Here is a 22078-nt window from a genome sequence, read left to right as displayed (position 1 = left end):
ATAAATATCGATGGAAAACTTGTGTTTTTTTATTTTAGATTTTTGGTTTTTGCTGATTAATTAGATTTTTATTTTGTTTTGTTTTGTTTCAAAATTCATTTTGTAAATAATAACGAAACATTTTTTTTCGATGACTGAAAAAGATAAAAGTTTTCAAAAACTTGAAGAACGAACATTGGTCGTTCGTAATTTTGATCCCGATTTAACAACCAAAGAATTATTGGAAGAATTATTCTCCAATTTTGGACCAATCAATAATGTTGTTCTTAAACGTGATTTTGCTTTTATAGGTTATACCGAACCAGAATCGGTTGCATATGCTTTGTAAGTTTTTTTAATTTCAAATTTGTTTGGGTGGTCATTAATGTTTGTAATTTTTTTTCCTATAAAGAGCAATGATGCACGGAATCTGTTTACATGGTCGTCGTTTAAGTCTTTTACCAAAATTATCATCCAGATCATACTATTATCGTTATCTAGATTCTCTTGAAACATTTGAACGAGAATGCGATAAAAATAAAAAGTTTCTTGATCAATTTCAATCCAGTAAACAGCACGAAGAACGGCAAACGATCGTTAGACAATTTAAAAATTCTAAAAAAGATCGTGAAAAAATTTTGACTCGATTACGTCATTATCGTCGTCATTATGATTCAGATTCTAATTATAATCCATATTTTGGTAGAGATTTAGTTGATGATCGTCATCGTTATGGTAATCGTCATCATGATAGATATGATGAATATCCGGAACAATATCCTCCTACGATACCACCTCCATCGATGCAACCATATCCAAGATCTGGATTATCAAATGATCATCATTACAATGATAATGTAATAGTGCCTCCAGTGGTAGCACCACCTCAACCGCCAATGTATGATTCTCATCCTTCTCGTTATGAGCATCCACCATATTTACCACCTCCACAATATGGACATCAATATACTGATCCACCTTTACCCCCACAATCTGTTCATGCCCCACCACCAGGACCATATTATAATGATCGAATAGCCACATGTCCACCTGGTCCACCTGTACCCTTTGTCGATTATGGATATCATTCATATGATGGACCACCACGCCACCATTCGACACGAGAAAATTTTCATCGTGGCATGGGCCGTTATCATCGATAATTAATTAATCATTATCAAATAATGAAACAAAACAAAAAAATACAATCAATTTTTTTTCTAAAAATTCATTAATCTTCATTCACAATTTTATATTTTGAATACCTCAGGATTAAATTAAAATGTATTTGATTCAATGTTGTTATTGTCGTTGTTAAATGATTTGAAAAATAAAATTTCTAAATAAATTCTATCCAAATTGGCTATAGGAATAGGAAGATTATCTAACTATAAAAAAAAAGAGAAAAAAAATTCCAAAGAAAAATCATTCATTTTGATTCATTTGAAACTCAATTAACCTTGGATAGGAACCGCGAAAACATGTTCAATAACATTATTATTACTTTCTTTTTTTTTTTTGGTTATGTTTATGATGATCAACTATATATGTAATTATTTCATTTCATTCAAATAATAATATTCACTTTTACTTTTAATTATTATCATCATTTAATCTTGAATTGTGAAAATTTTAACATTGATATCCTTTATGTCGTCGTAAAATTTTGTCATCGTTAAAGCTAGAAAAAACTCTTTATATTAAAATTATATGGCCATTCAGGTTAATCATAAAAAAATAACTTACAAGTTAATTATGGAATCAATCATTTTTTTTGGGTTGTCGTATGAAATTGAAAATTATGTGAAAGATATTATAGCTGCTAATAATAATTATGTATATGACCTTTATGTAAATGAAAAACAAAAAACATATCAATTTCATTATTAATGTTTTTTTTCAGGAGAATCATTCGGAAATATTGAATGTACATTTTGCGTGCCAACAACATTTCTTTTTTCATTATCTTATTGGTGATGTTTGAGATTAATTGGAAACGGTAAAAAGAAAAAAAAATAAAAGTGTGAATGATTATTGTGTGACAATTTCGATAACTAAATTGAATGTATAATGAAAATTTTCATCGAAAATGATTATCATTCCTCCCAAAAAAATTCACGCTAAACAAGTGGTCACTTTCTATTTTTATTTTTGATGTAAAAACCTTGAAAATCATTATCGTTATCACCGAAAAAATGAAGAAATGTATACTTAAACTTACCATTAAAACTTTTTGAAAAATATGATTATCATCTCTCTTCAAATAATTTGAAAATGAAATTCTTGCTAAACATCAAAAACACAACAAGCAAACAAACAAACAATCGACTGATTAAAATCTTAGTCTCTGTGTATATGAAATTATGCCGAAAAAAAAACAACTTCAAACAGAAATCATTGAAAAAAAAAATATAATTAAAAATCATGGTATGACAAACACAACTTTAAGGATTATTATTGTTTTTTCAACAAAAATCTATTCGAGAATCATCATTGAAGTATCGTTTGAATATTATTATCTTTTGTCATCAACTTGACTATATTTTATTTTAGCTGAAAAATCAGTGAGAATAATGATAAATGACCACAATATTGATGAATAATTCTTCGAACATAAAACATTCATATCCGGTCGAACACTATCATGATCGATATAATCGATATCAAAAACAATCGATTCGAATATAATTTTTTGTTTCCTCATTTTAATACATTTTAAAACAACAACAACCCAACAATCATCGATAGATTAAAAACACCAAAGTCAAATTGTTAAAAATGATGAGATTCTTCTTTGACTTTTTCTCAATTTGATTTAATAATGTTTTTCTTTTCTTTTTTTTACAATCATTGTTTTTCCCGGATCTTTTTTTTTGTAGTTGATTCCTCAAATGTCTGTATGTAAAATATTAATGACAATTATCATCCCATTAAAAATCTATCTATTTCTTTCTTTCTTTTTCCATTGAATCGACCATTTTCTTTATACAAACGAAAATTTCTTTTCTTTTTTTATCGATGGAGAAAAGATCATCGTCGTTGTCGTTATGATGAATTTATGACGTCTCTCTTTCTCTTGTTGCCACTCTTCACCGTTATTGTCATTTATGATCATCATCATCATTAGCGATACAAGAGTCATTGAATGTTATTGACTAAATTTCCATCATCATTTCATCTATTTGTCTAATATATCCACAACTTTATTGAACAAGAAACAAAAGAACAAAAACAAAAACAAAACAGCAAAAAATCCGATTGGACAGTGTTGATTGTTTCTCTCAATAAAATTTACGGTGAAAAAAGAAATAAATTTACACAATATCTTCTTACTATTTATCTCTATGTGCAAATATTTTAACTCATTGTATTTTTTATTTTTTTTTTATTTTTTTTTTTCTGGATTGTTTTTGTTTTTTACCCTTATTTTTTTAGGTATAAGGGTTTTTTGTAATAAAATAAAAAAAAAAAAAATGTTTCAAACGAAATGAAATGTTGTTTTGTTTAAACATTTCACTTTAATTTATCAATAAATTTGTCGAGTTGTTTGTTTTCAAACATTGATTATCGTCATAATGAAAGATTGGCCAATCACCTATAGAAAAAGTAAAAATATTCAATCAAATAAAATCGATTAATCAATTAATTAGATTAATTAATCAATAATCAATAATCATCATTTTGTTTATGATTGAATTATCGAATCGATTAATGAATTCCCGAAAAAAAATGAATGATTCGAATTCGAACAACACATGCGCATGAATTATTATGACGTTAAAGATATTTGTCGAAAAATTTTGTTTTCCTCGACAATCTCATTTCATTCGAATTTTGTTTTTTTCGATAATTCAAAAATTTTTTGTTGGCGATTGCATCGATGTTGTGATGATATCTGAATTGAAAACAAAAATTTTCTCATTAAAATATTTGATCAAAATGAATCATCATCAGGTGTACAAATGAAAAATTTGTTATCATCGAATCAATCTTGATCAGTAATTTTGGCATTTGAAATAATTTGTTTTTGGGTTTTTGTTTTATTGTTTGTTTGACCTTTGATTTATTGTCATCATAATCATCTCATCAAATTAATTTTAATTGTAGTTATTGTTTTTCAACAATCAAAATATATAATCATCATGGATTCAAGAATCTGGTCATCATTATCAATAATGTTGATTATCATAATTCTGTCAATTGTTTTCAATCCATTATTAGCCATATCGATTATTGATGATAAACAATCGCCTTCACCATCATCGATATTAACAAAAAATTCTTCATTCGATAATCGAAATCATTCAAAATTAAATGAAAAATGGCCATCAAAATCTTCTATCAAACCTCAATCATCCATATCGGAAAAACATCATCATCATCATCATCATCATCATCAAACTTTATCAAATTATACAAAAGCTGCAATATGGATACAGAGATTTAATTCACGATTTCAACCACTATTGAAACATTGTTTACAATCAACTTGTCAGGTAAATCCCAAATCAAAATATAATTTTTTTTCAAAAAAAAAACACACACAAAGTTTCGTGATGAAATATGAATGTGTTTAGGAAATGTGTGAACCGAAAAAAAAATTGATCAATTTGTTGTTGAATTTTTGTTTCTCATTATTTCGGATGTTTATATTTGCCAATTTCTTTTTTTTCTCATGATGATTTCGTGAATCTCAATTATCACTGAATCTTTTCTTTTTGTTCTTGTCATTTCATTTATTTATTTATTTTGTCAATTATTTTGCTTTTCAACAGTGTCTAGCCGATCTAGATAATTTGGCCAAAATGGCCAATGTACCTGTAATTATTCGACCAGATAATCATACAAAACAAATTAATCTAACATCAAATCAACGCCGTCGAATGGCAACTATATTATTGACAAATATAATACGTTTAGATCGATTTCAACAAAAATGGACGGAAGAAAATTTAATTGATGATGACAATCAAGATGGAATGGGAAAACAAAAAAATCAACTAGATTCGTGGTATGAATGTCGGTTATCAAGTGAGTTTTTTTCCCCACTTTTATTTTTGTTTGTTTACATTGATAAAAGTGTTGAAAAAAAAGTATGTTCCAATTGAACGAAAATCAATAATTTTTCATCAAAACAAATGTAAATTTCATCATCATCCCTATCGAAAATGATGAGGATGATGCACGAAATATGTAGATCTTTGAGAAAAAGTTTCAAGGATAATCAAAATAGTGTGATAGACAATAGTATGTGTAATGAGAAACAAAACAACTGCTGCTACTGAACAATTTTTCAATTATTACGAAATAATATGAAAAATATTAAACAGATAGCAAAAAAAGACAAAGTAAACTTAAAGATAATCAAGCAAAACAAAAAATGAACGAACGGAAAAAAATGTATTTCAGGTTTTTAATCATAAATCATTTTTTTGAAAAAAAAAGAAAATTTTGTCAAATTTTGTTGTTGTTGTCTGAATTACATCATAGAAATTGTATCATTGATTGAGAAATAAAGACAATAATGTATTTGATTGTTTTGCTTTAACCCCAAAATCATATATGATAATTATCAACATAATAATCATTTATAATCAAAAAGGGAAAATAATAATAATAATTGAATTAAAATCTAATAAAATTTTAATGATTAATCCAGATCATGTAACCCAGTGAAAATTTTAATAGATTTTTGTTCAACAACAAAAAAAACGATGGCCGCTGGTCAATTTCTTTTCTGATAAGCAACAAGCATAATCAATGTTTTCTCATGAATGAATGAAATTATCTTTAATATTACAAGCACACAACACAAATACATTAATACCATTAATTTGATGATCAAGGTGATTTAGGATTTTTTTTTAAATATATCTCAATCATTTTCTCATTCAAATAGACAAAACCAATGAAGTAAATACCAATAAATTAGTATGACAATAAAAGTCAAAATTTATAGTGTGTGTGTGTTTGTTTGTAGGTCTTTGGATCAATCAATTTCATTAAAATATCAAATAATGATTGATTATTTACTTACTCTGTAGACTGTTGTGTTTACTTTTAAGCAAAATTCCCATTAAATTAGAAACTTTGTTTCCTAATTTGTTGTCTTGTTAAATGTAGGTTATACTAATCTATTGTTTTTTCATTGTTTTTGTTTTTTTTTCTGTTTGACTTTTTCCAAGAAGAATCTATTTGTCCGAAAGATTCATTACCAAATAATCATTATGATCAAAATCGACAACAATTATTATCATTATTAATGCCGGATTTTTTTGCCGAATCACAACGTACAATGAATGAAAGTGAAAAATCATCATTATTTTCATTTGAATTTGTACAAAATCTTGATGATCTATTAAGACGTTTAAGTCGTAATTTAATTTCATTACCACCTATTTCATCATCATCAAATGTATCGATGAAATTGGAAAAATGGTTTGGTCGTGAAAATATTATTGATGATTTAAATCGTATTCATTTGAATGATACTAATGATTCAAGTTTAATTATCGAAACAATGGCATTAATCATTGTGAATCGATTGGTAAAAGGTGAAAAAATTGAATTATTTGAATCAAGATTTTTGCGTGATATAATCGATAGATATGGTAAAAAATATTCACAATCCAATTCAATTCAATCATCATTTTCAAAGGAAAATATTGCTGTCATCGATCAATATGGATTGGCCAGATTACTCAATGATCTTCATATTGGTGGCCTTATTGATCAATCAGATCATGAATCCAGTATACCTCAACATCGTGGACATCGATCTGTATTAAATAATCCACATAATCACCAGGTTAAATTTCTTATATCTGCTATGAATTCTATTGCCAACAACAATCCAATTGGAAAAAATCTTGAATGCTTTAATTATGATTTCTATATGGGACTCATCAAACAAATTCAACATTCTACAAAACATGAAAATGATGTTCAGAATCAATCGGAAATGAATTTTCTAACTGAAAATGTTCTTCAACATTTAGCACCAATTTTTCTACAACAAATTCTTTCGAAAGCCTGTGAGCGCTCGTCATTCGATAATCATGATAATATTGAAAAAAGAAATGCATCACATGAACAACATCAATCCGAATCAATTGTTAAAGAGTCTGAGCATGTTGATAAGATTGATAAAGATGATGACCACAGCATCGGTAAAGGTGAGTTCAATTTTGTAGATTTTTTAAATTAAATCAATTTCGATTAACAAAATAATTACAATTCCAAATAAAATAGCTATTCTATATGGTAATATTTGTGTTTTCATTATAAGTTTATCATCATTGGGAGGTGTATTGCTCATACCAATTCTTGAAAGTCGCGCATTTGCATTGACCATACAGATGTTGATCGGTTTAGCATTTAGTTCAATGTCTGGTGATGCATTATTTCATATTATTCCTGCTGTTCTTGGTATTCATTCACATGATCATAATGATAACAATTCAACCGATCTCCATCATCACCATCATGATGATGATGATGGTGAAAATCATTTCGAATTTCTTTGGTTGATGGTTGCCATATCTGCATCAATCTATGTATTATTTCTTTTCGAAGTGATCTCAAATTCATTGGCCAAATTAAAAGAAAAGGCAAAAAAATCTGTTCATCTATCTAATGTTAATGATCATGGACAACAACATTATCCACATCATCATCATCATAAGAAACATCATCATGACCATCTTCATGGACATTTTGCACAATCACAAAATAACAATATGAAAGAATCAACTTCATCGATTCAGGTAGAATTTTCTTTATTGTCCGATTAATTTTCAGAAAATTATACAAAATTTTTCTATCATCTCACAGTCTTCTTGCAATTCATCAAAATTGTCAACAACAGAAATGGCCATTACGAATGATAAGTCATTATCTTCAAATAATAAAATTGAAGATTCAGCTAACACTTTAAGTCCACAAATATTAACATCATCCATTTCGAATACAGAATTGATTGTTGATCCGAGTGTATCTTCGAAAGATATTGATGATAATAGTAGTAAAAATAATATAATCTGTCTGGGAATGACATCGCTAGCATTAATCATTACGATTAGCGATTCCATGCACAATCTTCTTGACGGTGTTGCTATAGGCATTTCATTTTCAAGCAGTATTACACGTGGATTATCTGCATCAATCGCTGTGTTTTGTCATGAATTACCTCATGAATTTGGTGATTTTGCTGTGATGTTATCAACCGGTATGTCAGTGAAACGTGCAGCCATCATAAATTTTGTTTCGGCATTGACCTGTTTTATTGGATTTTTTATTGGGATATTGTTGGGCAATTCGGATCAAGCTAATCGATGGTCATTGGCCGTATGTGCCGGTCTTTTCCTCTACATTGCACTCTGTGATATGGTAGGTTTTTATTTATCAAGTAAAAAAAGTTATTTCCACTCTTATTTCATCTCTACTTTAGTTACCCGAGCTTAAAGAAATGGCCGATCCAATATTTACACGACAATGGTGTTTATCATTTTTATTAAAAAACATTGGCATCATTTCGGGTTATATTTTCATGATTTTAATTGCCCTATACGAAGATAAAATTAATTTTGCCTAATACATTTTGAATCCCACTAAAAAAAACTTTAAATCATGAAATAATTTGACAATTCCAAAACAAACATTTCATTCGCCTGTTTAATACACGCTCATTACTGGTTATAAAAAAAATTGTAAATATTAATCCAGAATCGAAATATTTTATTCAAAAATAATTTAAGGGAAAGGAAAATAATGATTGATTAATGAGAAAAAAATGATGATTAAAAAAAAATTAATGACGTTTTGATAATCAAAAAATAATAATAATAATAAATGCTATACAATGAGAAATGAGATTGTGACAAAAAAAATGAATGAATGAATGAATGAATGAATGAATGACAAAAAAAAATGAATGAATGAATGAAAAAGAAAAGAATTTAAAAAAAATTCAAGTTTTCGATTGGTAGGTGAATTTGAATTTATCGTCAAAATAATGATGAATGTAAATAAATAAGTTAAAATGATGAAGCGATATTTTGTTTTTCTCTTGATTTTTTTTTGCATCAAGAAAAAATGTTATAAAGATTTGTTAGTGGTTGTTCATAAATGTCCAATAGAAAAAAAGGTGATCACCATATATAAATGAAAAAAATGTCTGTTTTTTTTTTGGTTTAATTAAAAATTCGGGATATATTTTCAATGATACATAACATAGCCATTTGTAGTACCGGCTGATGCTTGTACCCGTGGTGATAATACCGATGAACTACCTAGATAAGCACCATTTGTACCATTACCCGACATGACCGGTATGACTGTCTGTTGTGATCCATAGCTACTATCATGACAATTTTGTTCATGTTTACCACGTTTACCATTTTTAATCAATTGTGCTTCTTTTGCCGAAGTTTTTTTACCTGAAGATTTTCCATTTAAATGTACCGAACCATGTAATATTGCTGCTGTAGCCACATGATCACCATAAATTGAACGTTTACGGCAACACATTACCACTGAACAAGTGCAAAAAAATAATGCTAAAGTCGATAATGTTACAAAACATACGAGAAAATTAATCGATGACATGCAAATTTTTTCATTCATCTTTTCCGAAAGCCAAGATTTTGGTCCATTTCGATAATGACTATTACTATTTGATGTTCCATTAGATGTTTCATTCGTTTCCGCAATTGATTGTTCAGCAGTCAATTTATCCGATGTAGCAAAACTAAGATCACCAGTAGATATGACACGGATGATTTTTTCCACGCCAACTTCTTTAGCGGCTGTAGCATTTGTTTCCTGAAGGATTTCTTTCAATTCACCACTTACATCACGAACTTCACGAGGTCTAGCCAATACACTATTATCCGATCGTCCAGGTAGTTCACCAATTTGTGCAGCTGCTGATGGCATATCTGAACCAAGATAGATATCACTACTACTACCGCCCATAATATCTCGATGATTTTGTAGATTTTGCATTGTACCAGAAATCTGATGATTAATATAATGAATATTTGATTGTCCAGATTGATCACATTGTTCCGGACAACTATTTTTACAGATCTGTATGGTACATTGAAAATGTACTTCCATTGAATCGGGAAATTTGAATGCTTGAAAATGTGCATAACTCAACACCGATGCACTGGAGCCAAAGTTTTTGATCTTCGTAAACTTAGACATCAGTTTTGATCGTACAATACAACCATTAGTATCGACCAATTCGATCGGTGCTCGTTTACCATCATGAGCTACACAATTTCTAACCAACATATCGAATTTATTTTCCTCATCTTTGATAGCCAATACCATTGTCATTGTTTGACCAATCTTTACAATACCAGCTACTTCACTTGCCCATGGACCACGACCAACTTGAATCTGCATCCAACAACCAACATTATCACCAGCAAAATCGGCACGAACTACATCAACCATATCGACTGGGAATGGACGGAAGGATACAGATTTTTCATATTGATCATGCCATGTACATCGAAGTTTTCGTGCTTGATCCCAAGCTTCTTGTACAAATGGATCATATTGGAATATGACAGTATTTTCGAAAAAGTTTCCAGCATTAACGTTGCCAAAGGCAGTCAATGAATTTGGTCCCATATTACCGGTAGTACCACAGCTATCAATACGTATATCGAAATAGATCGATGAACGGCCAGAACTGGATGGCAAATGTATACAATTTGGTTGACTAAAATGTCCTTTACTAAATATGATACCATTGAATGGACGATCAAATTCAACTGAAACTTTCATGAAATTCTTTTCACATTTAACATCTAAATGAACAATTTTAGCTAATTCAGGTTGTGCAATTGGCCATATTTCATTCGATGCTGTTTGACGATCATAATCTGAGTGAGAGAAAAAGAAAAAGATTAAAATGAATAGAAGTTTGACAGTTTCAAATCTTTTATTACCATTAATCAATTCATTATGTCTGTTATTATCATCTCCGGAATCAATATATTCAGCAATAGTATGAAGCATTGGATCAATACCACTCATACCTGTTGGTTCATTATCCATATGAGCTGGTGATCCAGGCGGACCTTGTTGTTGTTGTTGTTGTTGTGGCTGTTGTTGGGGTGGTGGTGGTGGACCTTGATGATGAATCATTTGCATTTGTGATTGAGGTGGCATCAATGATTTTGGTCCTGATTGCATAAGTCCATGTGGTGGTAATGATTTAAACATTGGTTGATGGCCACCAAATCCAGGTGGAGAATGTTGATGTTGAAATTGTGGCATTGGTGGTCCTCTATGATTGGGACTTGGTCCATTTGGTAAAAATAGTGGTCGCATTTGTGGTGGACCAGGTTGACGCATCATTTGTGGTCCTGGACCACGCATCGGTGGTGGTGAATGATGAATTTGTGGTAATATATTCGAACCGGATGTCATTAATGGACCATTCAAAAATCGAGTATTGAATCGAAGATCAAATGGCAGTCGAGCAAACTAAAGATAATGAATTTGCATATTTAAAAAAAAAATAGTTCCAAATATTTTTGATATCAAAAAATCATACCGGTCTTTTAAGTTTGGAAAGAGAAAATTTAGAATCCGATTCTGCACCCATAAGATCAGATTCGGAATCAACAACGGATGCATGTGATAATGATGATGGTCCAATTGGACTTGGTATACGCATTGTTCCATCCATTGTTGATTCATTTGCAAGTAAATCTTCAACCATACCGGGTGTTAAATGTTGTGGACCATTATTATTTGATCCATCACCACCACCACCACCATTATTATTACTACCATCATGATGATGGCTACTAACACCGATTGACGAACTAACATCAATGGAATCATCACTTTTATGTGTTGGTGAATCAATAGAAGGATCGGCAACGGCAAACAATAAGTAAGCCTATCAAATGAAGAAAAAAAAAAGATGCAAAAAATATTAAATTTTTTCAAAAAATTATAATAATTTCAATTTCAAAACCAATCAAATAATTCTTCAGTTTTGTATTTATAAAAAGGAAAAAACAAAAACATTAAATTCAAATATCAAATATTCGAATATCGATTAATATTCAATTATAGATTAACCTAGTTTCTATAGATTTGATTTATTCATGAAAAAACCTCTTATGTTGAGCAACACAAAAAATAAAGGTTACGGTAACTAAAAAAAACAAAAAACAAAAATCGACTTTGACCTTCTCATGATACTGACCCTATTTCTCTCTCTCTCTCTCTTTTTCTCTCTCTCTCTCTCTCTCTCTCTCTCTCTCTCTCTCTCTCTCTCTCTCTCTCTCTCTCTCTCTCTCTCTCTCTCTCTCTCTCTCTCTCTCTCTCTCTCTCTCTCTCTCCCAATCATATTGATCGGATAATAATGATAATCAAGTTATTTATGTTTCTAAATAAGAAACGAAAAAAAAACGAAATATAAATTATTTATCATCATCATATCAATCACTATTTTATTTTTTTTCGGTTATACCTTGTTGTTCAAAGATTTCCGATTTTTACCATCAAGAAACAAAAAAAAAATAATTCGATTGATAGCTGTAAATACCACGAACACACATATACTATCAACGATACCACTACCCACTAATACTGTTATGGATATCATCATCATCATCCATAATCATAGCCATCGGTCATCATTAATATGGATTGATATCATGAGATTAATTCCTGTTTTTTTTTCTTCTACTTCTTCTATTTCTACTCATTTCATTCAGACAAACAAAACGAAAATGTTGTCGATATCTCTTCACCACCTTAAAAAAAACTCGAAATTCCAATCCCGAATCGGTAGGTCAATAAAAGCCGATAAATATTTTGAAAGAAAAAAAAAGTGGAAATAAAAAATTCGGCTGTTGAAATCACGATTTTTTATGTTGACCGGTTTTTGTTTTTCTCGTACTCATCATCATCATCATTTTCCTAACTCCCGGCTATCTATATCCAATCTATTGGTTGATGATAATTCGGGTAAAAAAATTTCGGTCGAATTTGTTCATGGTTAATGTTTTTTTTTCGTTTTTTCTACTGAGAAAAAGAAAAACCGACTGACCGACAACGATATTATTTTAATTTTTATGGTTGATTGGTTAAAAGGTAGTAGAAATATTCTAGGTTCATTTCAACATCTTCGATGATCTTAATTATCATTTTGATAAATTTTTTTTTGGTTGGCTGGCTGGTTGTTTTGCAAGGGGATCGGTAGGAAAAAAAACTTTGATATCACATCTTAAACATTCATTCCAATTGATGATGATGATAAAGAGATAGAGAAAAAAAATTAAGGAAATCATTGACGAAGAAATTCAAACGAATTAAATATATTTTTTTGCTTTGGTTATCTTTCGATATATCTAAATAGCTAAATCAAAAAAAAATTTTGGTGAGAAATAGAATAAGTCGATTACAGTTAAAAGAAGAAATACGAATTCGAATGGTGATTGGTAATACCATTCACCAGGATGATGATGAACCAAAAAAAAAAACTTCAAAACTTCAATGATATTCATTTTTTTCGAGATAAAATAAGTTTGGGAGATCACATCGATTATCATTATGAGAAGATTGAATTTTTTCTTCTTCGATTGATTAATTATAAACGATGATATATTATTGTGGTAAATAACGGTAAATATTACAACAACATTCAAAAAAAAAAAATACATGATTAGGTTGAAATAGTTTGGAATATTTTTTGTTGTTCATGCGCTGTGTTGATTTAGATCACTCAAATCATTCGAAATTCGAATCATCAAATCCAATTAGCAAAAATGAAAAAATAGATCATTAAATCAATCAATCAATTGATTTTCGATCAAGAACAAAACCAAAACAAAAATCCTTAATCATCAAAACATTATTATATTTTCGTGATCGATTTTTTTATCGCGTGATTTGATAATAAATATAAAAATTTGATTCGAATTTTGCTAATTCCAATTTTAAATGATCTATTTTTTTAAAAAAATCAAAACAAAACCCTAAATTCTTTTCTACAATTTCAACATCTGATTGATTGAATCACTATTAACTAAGGTAACATCGTTGTAAATGAATTATTCGATTTTTTTAAACTAAAAAAAAATAGACCAAATTTATCATAGGTAGGCAGACTGGTAATAAATTTATCTTTTTTTTTCTTTCTAAACGAATAATAATTAAAGAAAAATAATTCATTTTCATTGTCATTTCAATGATGATGATAATCTTGATCTTGAATTAGGTAAACAAGAATTGCAAGAAAATAAATAAATTTCATTTTGCATTATCATTCATTATCATCAGGTAAGAAAAAAAAATATTTCGAAGAAATATCTTTTCATCGTATCTTTTGCCATCACCAATAAAAAGGTATGCATGATAATCGTTTATTTAGTTTTTTGATGTGTGTTGGTGGAAAATAATGTCGAAAAAAACGACGACGACGACAACAACGAAGAAATTCCAATGGTCTTTTTTTTGAGCTGCATTATCATTGCAATAATCCAGTTACATAAAATCACATCAGCATCACTATTACGACCATTCCTTTCAGCATTCATCATCATCATCATCATCATTATGTCGGATATAAATATATATCCTTAAAAAAACCATCATATATAAGAGCAGTACTTGACTTTAGGTCACCAGGTTTTATCGTAATAACAACATGGTTATAAAAAAAAACAAATCATAATAAAGATAGCAGAAAGGTTTAAGCAAATATTTAAATTTTCTTCACAAACAAAAAACCGGATATTTATATGATGACGACCAAAAGACATGCTACAAATTATTTTGATGTCCACAGCATACATAGAAGAGAAAAACAAAATGTCATCAAGGTTATCGTTGCCAAAAAATCAACCTGGCATTTTGTTGTTGTTGTTATGACATCTTGTTTGATTATAGTTGATTTTTTTTGCTTTTATGATGATTTATTTTTCCAACAAAAAGAAATATATTAAATTCTTACCAAAAATACATGTCAAATGTGTCATGTTTTTTTTGAGAATTTTTATTCGTTTCTTTATTGTCATTTTCTTCATGGGAATTTGAATTTATTGATGATCATGATGATGATTGGTCATTGATTGATTTTGAAAACAAAAACATTGTTTTTTCTTGTTGTTGTTGTTGATAATCTCTTTGAATAAAAAGATTTGCTTCAAGTCATTTTGGTTTATTTTGTTCGATCAATAACGACAAAATTGTATCATTCGATTCAGATAATCGATACTATCGATATATCGAATATTGACGATACGAACGTTCGAAATAAAAAAAGAGGAATATTTTTTTCTAAAAAAATGGATTTTTTTTAAATTAACGAAAAAAAAGTTAAAATGTGGATCATCGATGATTACCAAATTATTTGATTATCGATTGATCGATAGATCGATCATTCGAATCGAATTGTCGAAAAGACAAAACAAAAACAAACAAACAGACCGCGAACAATTTGATAACAAACAAAATCAAATCAAGTAAGTAAAAAAATGATCGACATTACATTATATGATGGAAAGAGTAAAATTTTATTTGATTTTCTCTTCAATGATGATGATGATGATGATCGATTCGATTCGAAATGGATTCAAACAAAGAACAAAAAATAATAATGGCGTTTTTTTCAAAAGTAACGAAAAAATCAAACAGAAATTATCATCCATTATTCTTCTTCTTCTTCAAAATGTGATGTTTTTTTTTCAAATAACCGAAATTGTTTCGCTTTCGTTCATTTATTTTTTCAAAAAAATTTTCAAAAAAAAAATGTTTAATCAATCAATCAATCATTTCTATTGTGAGTGTGTAGGTGTTTGGATGTTTGTGTGTGTGTGTGTGTGTGTGACCATCATCTATTTTTGACCTAAATGTTGCCAGCCAATTCCCGACAATTCGTAACACATGTCATCATCATCATCATCATCAATGGTTAGTTTGGTGTCATAAAAATTATCATCATCATCATCACCATCATTATTCATTGTCTAAAAATAAGTTCCACACATACACACAGACAGACAAACATTCCATTGGAATCATAAAAATTTTTTTGTTTTTGTTTTGTTTTTAGCTTTTAACAATTTTTTGTTGTTGTTGTTTTGTTTTCAAGGATATTTTTGGAATTCAAATCACAATCATCATCATCATCATTGTCGGGCCACAACAACAACAACAGCAACAACAACAAGTTGTTCGACCATCAAATCGATCGGTTATTATTATGAATGATCATTATATTTGGTTTATCATCGATCGATTCATAGAAACGAATTGAATAATTTAAATGTCTTTATTTACGACCCAAAGATTTTGAATAATATGATTTTTTCCCCCCCGTTTATTCAAATTTGCAAAGATGCAAAAAAAATCTTTCGATGAATTCTTTGAATTGAAATTCGAAATCAAAAAAAAACTATCGATGATTATCGAATAAACATCGATAGTTATCGATATTTCAAAGGAAGGGAAAAAAAATTAAAGAAAAATTAATTAAATTGAATTGTTACTTCAAAAAAAAACTTTATAATCGACTGAATCACACACACACCCAGAATTATCATCTATATCCAATTTCAATTGATATGATTTTTTTTTGTGAACAAAAAAGTGATTTGCAAAATATGCAAATTTTGGCCATTTTTTAGCATCACTTACATCCATCAATCCATTCAATCGGCTAACATGATGATGATAATGATGAAAATGCAAATGTTGTTTTCTTTTTTCGAGGTCAATATTTTAATTCAATCTTTGGTTGATTGGTTGAATTGTTTTTTTTTCGTTCTTCTTCACTATATCCAATAGCCCAATTCGATCCAATCGAATCGAATCGAATATTGAATTGAAAATCTTATTCGATCATGATTGATATTTATACACATCATATTTTGATCTCTTGACCTTGATATTTTTTTTCAAGGTTTTATTTTTCGCACCCAATATTTTTCCGGTTTAGTTTGATCGATTTTTTTCCGTCTTTCTCTCCCCTTTAATACACTTTTTTTGACCTGATAGGTTTGTTCGAAAGTACTATTATTACCCTACCCTATTGAACACTTAAACAGAACTGCAAAAAAAATGAGACAATCAATGTAGAAATAGTAATAATAATCGAACAATAAATTCTTTTACTCATCATTATGATTTTTTATCTTCTTCTTCAATAATGAATGATTCGATGAATGAAAAAACATCATCATCCATTTCTATCTTTACATTTTATATCGTAAACAAAACAAAAAAAATTGTTGATCAAAGAATAAAAATCAATGGATTATTACCATATGTAACGATGATTAGGATTTACCATTATCATTAAAATCATAATCATCATGATGATCAAACATTATATCGTGAGGATGATGATGATGATGGTGATCAACATATATATAAAATAACAAACAAGAATAAAGTTTACCTTTCTCAATCTCTTTATTCTCATCATCATCATCATCATCATCATAATCATCAACAACAACAACATCGAACCCTTTTATTATCATCATTCAATCCAATCCAATCCAATGAATGAATGAATGAACTTGTGATGGGTGCTGAAGCGAAAAACGAAAAAAAAAGAAGAAAAACTTTCATCTACAAATTCAAAATTTTGTAAGCATATTTTTTTTTTTGATCGAAAAAAAAATTTATTATTATTATTCAACATATATAGGATATAATCATTATAATTTTTTTATTTATATTTAAAACATAGGGTTCTTTCTATCACTTTGCTTAGAATCATAACCAATCATTTTATTTTCGAGTTGGAAAAAAAAGGAATTGGTATTTGTTTGATGTGCGAATGTGTGTGCATTGAATACCATTATCATCATCATCATCAATTCGTCGATGATCGGATTCGTATATATATAAACGACCAAAGGTCACGTTTTTTTCAAACAACAACTCAAATAACCGAATGGATTTTTTTTTGTATATCAAAATTGTGATTTTTTTTTTTTGCTGGACATTCGTAAATCTTCAACAAATAAATTATTCTTTTATTGTAATAAAAGAGTGTCTGCAAACAACAACAACAACAACAACATCAAAAAAATGATGATGATAATAACCGACCTGATGACACGATTTAGGTAATTTTATAGCAAAAAAAAAAAAAAAAGTTTTTCAAGATTTTCATAAATATCTTGTTTGTTACAGATTATCATTTATGAAATTTATGTAAATTGAATACGATAATTGGAATTCCGATTTTGTTGAACGTTTGTTGTCAGTGAAGAAAAAAAAACACTAAATAACCCTAAACGAATTTCAAAAAAAAAAAACATAGGTAGGTTGTTATAGTTAATTTTGTTTGTGGTTAAATTATTATTATTATTATTATGATAATCATATACAGATTGATAACAACAACAATATGGATGTTAACAACAACAACAACAATTTATCAACAGGATAATATGATCCAGATTTTTTTTCATCTTCATCTGGCTGATGATAATGATAATGATTCAGGTGTGGGTGCGATGATGATTTATACTTGTATAATTCAAATAATATTGATGATGATGATGATTTGTTTGAAAATATGGAAATCAAAGAATTTCTTATTTTTGTATATTTGGATACAAAAAAGTGATGTTTTTTTTTCTTCTACATTCATTCATTCATTCATTCATTTTTTAACGGATTTATCTAAAACTACAAATTTGTTCAAATTTGCTACCGGATTATGATTATTATTATCATTGTTATTTGATCAACAATTTTCCTATTTAAATTTGATTGAAAAAAAACATTGATTCAAATACAAAGTTAAAATGATTTGAAATGATTTGAATGGAAAAAAATCTTTCAAACAAACATGACCAATCTTTACAAAATGCAAAAATATATGTTGAATTTTTCAACATCAGAAAAAAACAAGAAGAGGATTTAAATGATGATGATGATCATCATTTGATAATGATGTAGCAATAAATACTAAACAATGGAATCTTATATACAGTGAAAAAAATGATGATGTTTACGAGGAAACCATTTGTTATTGTTAGCATTTTTTTTTTGCTTTGTTTTTTCGCAATACATAATACAAGTGATGGTACAATTAATTAACAAACATACACACACACACACGATTTCGTAATACAAATCCGTTTTGTTTCTCTCCAGATCACCCCCCATTTGAATCAAGTCACGGATTCATTGGTAATATTTCTGTGGTAAGAAAATTGGAAAAAATGAAGACTGAATTTTCATAGACTTTTGGCGAATTTTTTCCTTTTTCCATCTTCTTCTTCATTATCTTTTTCTTACCCAATTACCTAATGGAATGAAAAAAATTTGTTTTGACCCAAATATTGATGATGATGTTGAGGAAATTTCATTCATTCATTCATTCATTTAGTCAGTCAGTCAGCCAGTCACTTAAATATTACGGTATATATGATTTTCTTTTTCATGATAATAATAAGGTCATTTCATTTCAGGTAAATTTATAAACATCTAATATAGATAATCTATATAAAAAAGGTAAGTTACAAAATGATCGATAATGATGTTGATGATTGAGATGTTTAAAGGAATGATAAGAAATGGCAGATGGTGGTTAACCAGTAAATCATCATCATCATCATCATTGTCGAGATTGTTAACCTTGAATTATAACAACAACAGCAACCGAAAATAATTAATTAGACCAGATTAACTAGATTCATTCATTCTAAATGTGTCAAAGATCAAAATTATTTACATTTTTTTAAAGTGAAAATAGCATGAACAAAAAAAATTATGCAATAAAATTATCGAAAAGAAAAAAATTTCCTACATCTTGTTCAAGATTTTTATCTCTTTTTGATTTTATCAAATGATAAAGTTACAGGTAACCGTTAATTAAAATAATAATTTTAGCAAAAAAAAAAAGTTTTTCATTATCATTATCTTTTGAATGTCATCATTTTTATTTTTGTCATTCCTTGTCATTCATTTCAAAACAAAATCAACAGGTTGTATACATTTAGCATCATATTTCAGGTGTTTTTTTTTCTTCTTTTGAATAAGCAAAAGAAATGTTTTCACATTATAAAAAAAAGAGATTGTTGTTGTTGTTTGAAATAACAATTATATGATGATGATGACCTAGAACTTTACAACAACCAAAAAAGATATTCAAATTTTTTGGTACAAAATTTCAATTAAAATTAGATCAAAAAATGTGTTTTGATCACAATGTTGTTATGTTTTTTGCAAAAATCATTCTTAAAAAAACAACTTACCGATAGAAAAAGTATTGAATATTTATGAATCATGTTTGTTTTGTTATTTTCTAACTTCTTGAAAATTTATAAATTTTGAATTTATTTTTTATTTTTGGTATTCTGTTAGTTTCGATGATTATGGCACTTGGGTTTTTCTTATGCGAATGAAAAACATCCCCATCCACACACACATACGCACGAACACACTAAAGATGGGGAAGAATGATTCGATGTTGAATGAACAAAACACCTTTTGGTGTATTGGATTCACTTTTTTTGGTATTAAGAATTTTTTTCTTCTATGAAATTCAAAATATTAATGACATGAAGAATCAAATGGTGATGTTAACGACAACAACAATAATGTCATTAATAAAGTTGTTTTGAGCAATAGAACATATCACATTTGAAAGCAAAAAAAAAATTCTTTCGTTGAAAACAAAAATTGTCACCAGTAAAATCGTTGTTGGATTGGATTTTGTCAATCAACCATCAAATTAACGAACAACAAAAAACATAAAAGTGATGATTGAATAAGTGGTGTTTACAACAATTACAACAGCCAAACCAAACCAACAAACAAAAAATTTAAAATGAAAATCAAATATTCTTTAAATTTTTAGTTTTTATACCATGCTCTCATGTCTTCATTCATATCACTGGAAAAATTATTGATTTTGTTTTGATTTGATTTCTGGTTATTTCTCTGTTACTTGTTATAGTTGTTTGATTTTTTTTATCATCATCATCATCCGGCTACTATGAAAATTCCTCGAAAAAAAACTGATCATTTCAACGAGGAAAAAAAAGATAGAGAAAAAAAGGATTGACTAAATATATCTAAACTCCAGAAATTGACTAATGCCAGAAAGAAAAAAATGAAATAAAAACAAAGAGAAACTGGTCAAACCCCTGTCCGAAATAACCGATATATGACGGTTTCAAGATTTGAGATAGAAATGAACATAGTGAGTATGGTCAGTCGGTGAATTTTGTTCTGTACAAATTTTAAGATGTTTTTTGTGGGAGAAACAACGACGACTGACGATGTTGATGATGATAAAATAAAGAGACGACGATGTTGATGGTTCGGGGAAGAAAAATCTTTATGATAATGATGATGATAAAGGTGAGGGTCACAATAATCGAGTTTTCATCGTTGGTTTTACTGTTATAAACCATGATCGTCGTCGTTATCCGTAGTATGTTTTCCATGCCACCAGGTCGAATAGTGTTTTTTTTTCAAAAAAATCTTCACTACTAAACCAGATAATAGAATGAACGAATAAGAAAAATTTGATGTTGAAGTGGAAGGAAATCTAGAAATGAGAAAACAGTTTTTTTTGATAAATTTTTGCATCCTTGTTTTTCTACGAAAAAAATTGGACGATTTTTTTTGAAATTTTAAAAATTTCCAAAGGAATTTTAATTGATTAAGCTAAGATAGATCAAGCAAATAGAACATTGATAGCAAAGTCAAACATAAAAACTGATTTGAAAAAAAAAATTTAAATAAATTAAACTTGGATTTCATCTATTAGTCGATTGAAAATATATCGACCGATATTAAAAGAAAATCACTAGCTGATTGATTAGCAACAATTTTTTTTTGGTCAGTGTGGCGGTAGGTCAATTCATTCATTTTATTTAGATGAAAACTACAGATTATAATGATTGGTAATGATTGACCATAATCATTACCACCATCACCACATCAACAACAACAACAAAAAAAACACCCTTTTGGGTCAAATAATCAAAAAAGAAAAAAAAATCATCAACAATCAAATGTTACCAAATGCATCAAAATCATGTAATCGGATATCAATGATAATCATCACCCATCATCGATGGTC

General features: G+C 28.5%; 3 protein-coding genes and 2 long non-coding RNA genes across 9 annotated transcripts; 3 read left to right on the top strand and 2 right to left on the bottom strand.

Annotated features, from left to right (window-relative positions):
- The first annotated feature begins 9 nt into the window (after nucleotides 1-9).
- On the top strand, nucleotides 10-1276 carry LOC113798529 (uncharacterized). The gene is made up of 2 exons (XM_027349084.2): nucleotides 10-324; nucleotides 392-1276. Exons 1-2 carry the CDS (start codon nucleotides 131-133, stop codon nucleotides 1140-1142), a joined length of 945 nt encoding a protein of 314 aa, XP_027204885.2. The 5' UTR covers nucleotides 10-130; the 3' UTR covers nucleotides 1143-1276.
- On the bottom strand, nucleotides 23-2728 carry LOC142644907 (uncharacterized). Of its 3 annotated transcripts, XR_012846095.1 has the most exons (4): nucleotides 2201-2728; nucleotides 1911-1945; nucleotides 1726-1824; nucleotides 23-1672 (listed from the first exon to the last, which is right to left on the bottom strand). It is a non-coding gene; the product is annotated as an uncharacterized LOC142644907 (long non-coding RNA). The 3 variants fall into 3 exon arrangements; XR_012846093.1 differs by having other exon boundaries at nucleotides 1726-1945; XR_012846094.1 differs by lacking the exon at nucleotides 2201-2728 and having other exon boundaries at nucleotides 1911-2072.
- Nucleotides 2729-3539: 811 nt separating this feature from the next.
- On the top strand, nucleotides 3540-8891 carry LOC113798516 (uncharacterized). 2 transcript variants are annotated; one of them, XM_027349072.2, is made up of 6 exons: nucleotides 3540-4475; nucleotides 4755-5010; nucleotides 6165-7154; nucleotides 7231-7745; nucleotides 7813-8367; nucleotides 8429-8891. In XM_027349072.2, exons 1-6 carry the CDS (start codon nucleotides 4122-4124, stop codon nucleotides 8570-8572), a joined length of 2814 nt encoding a protein of 937 aa, XP_027204873.2. In that variant the 5' UTR covers nucleotides 3540-4121; the 3' UTR covers nucleotides 8573-8891. The 2 variants fall into 2 exon arrangements, with proteins under 2 accessions (XP_027204873.2, XP_027204872.2); XM_027349071.2 differs by having other exon boundaries at nucleotides 3542-4475; nucleotides 6168-7154.
- On the bottom strand, nucleotides 8695-20818 carry LOC113798515 (uncharacterized). Of its 2 annotated transcripts, none has more exons than XM_027349069.2 (4): nucleotides 20241-20818; nucleotides 11555-11905; nucleotides 10944-11484; nucleotides 8695-10877 (listed from the first exon to the last, which is right to left on the bottom strand). In XM_027349069.2, exons 1-4 carry the CDS (start codon nucleotides 20271-20273, stop codon nucleotides 9196-9198), a joined length of 2607 nt encoding a protein of 868 aa, XP_027204870.2. In that variant the 5' UTR covers nucleotides 20274-20818; the 3' UTR covers nucleotides 8695-9195. The 2 variants fall into 2 exon arrangements, with proteins under 2 accessions (XP_027204870.2, XP_075675698.1); XM_075819583.1 differs by lacking the exon at nucleotides 20241-20818 and adding an exon at nucleotides 12485-12634.
- Nucleotides 16987-18282, top strand: LOC142644860 (uncharacterized). The gene is made up of 3 exons (XR_012846040.1): nucleotides 16987-17613; nucleotides 17717-18098; nucleotides 18166-18282. It is a non-coding gene; the product is annotated as an uncharacterized LOC142644860 (long non-coding RNA).
- Nucleotides 20819-22078: the final 1260 nt, after the last annotated feature.

The sequence above is a fragment of the Dermatophagoides pteronyssinus genome, unplaced genomic scaffold, assembly GCF_027571235.1.
Source record: "Dermatophagoides pteronyssinus isolate colony J.1.1.1.1 unplaced genomic scaffold, Derpt_VIB-CSIC_2022.12 sq0004, whole genome shotgun sequence".
Classification (NCBI taxonomy): domain Eukaryota; kingdom Metazoa; phylum Arthropoda; class Arachnida; order Sarcoptiformes; family Pyroglyphidae; genus Dermatophagoides; species Dermatophagoides pteronyssinus.
This window is presented reverse-complemented; position numbering and strand designations above follow the sequence as displayed.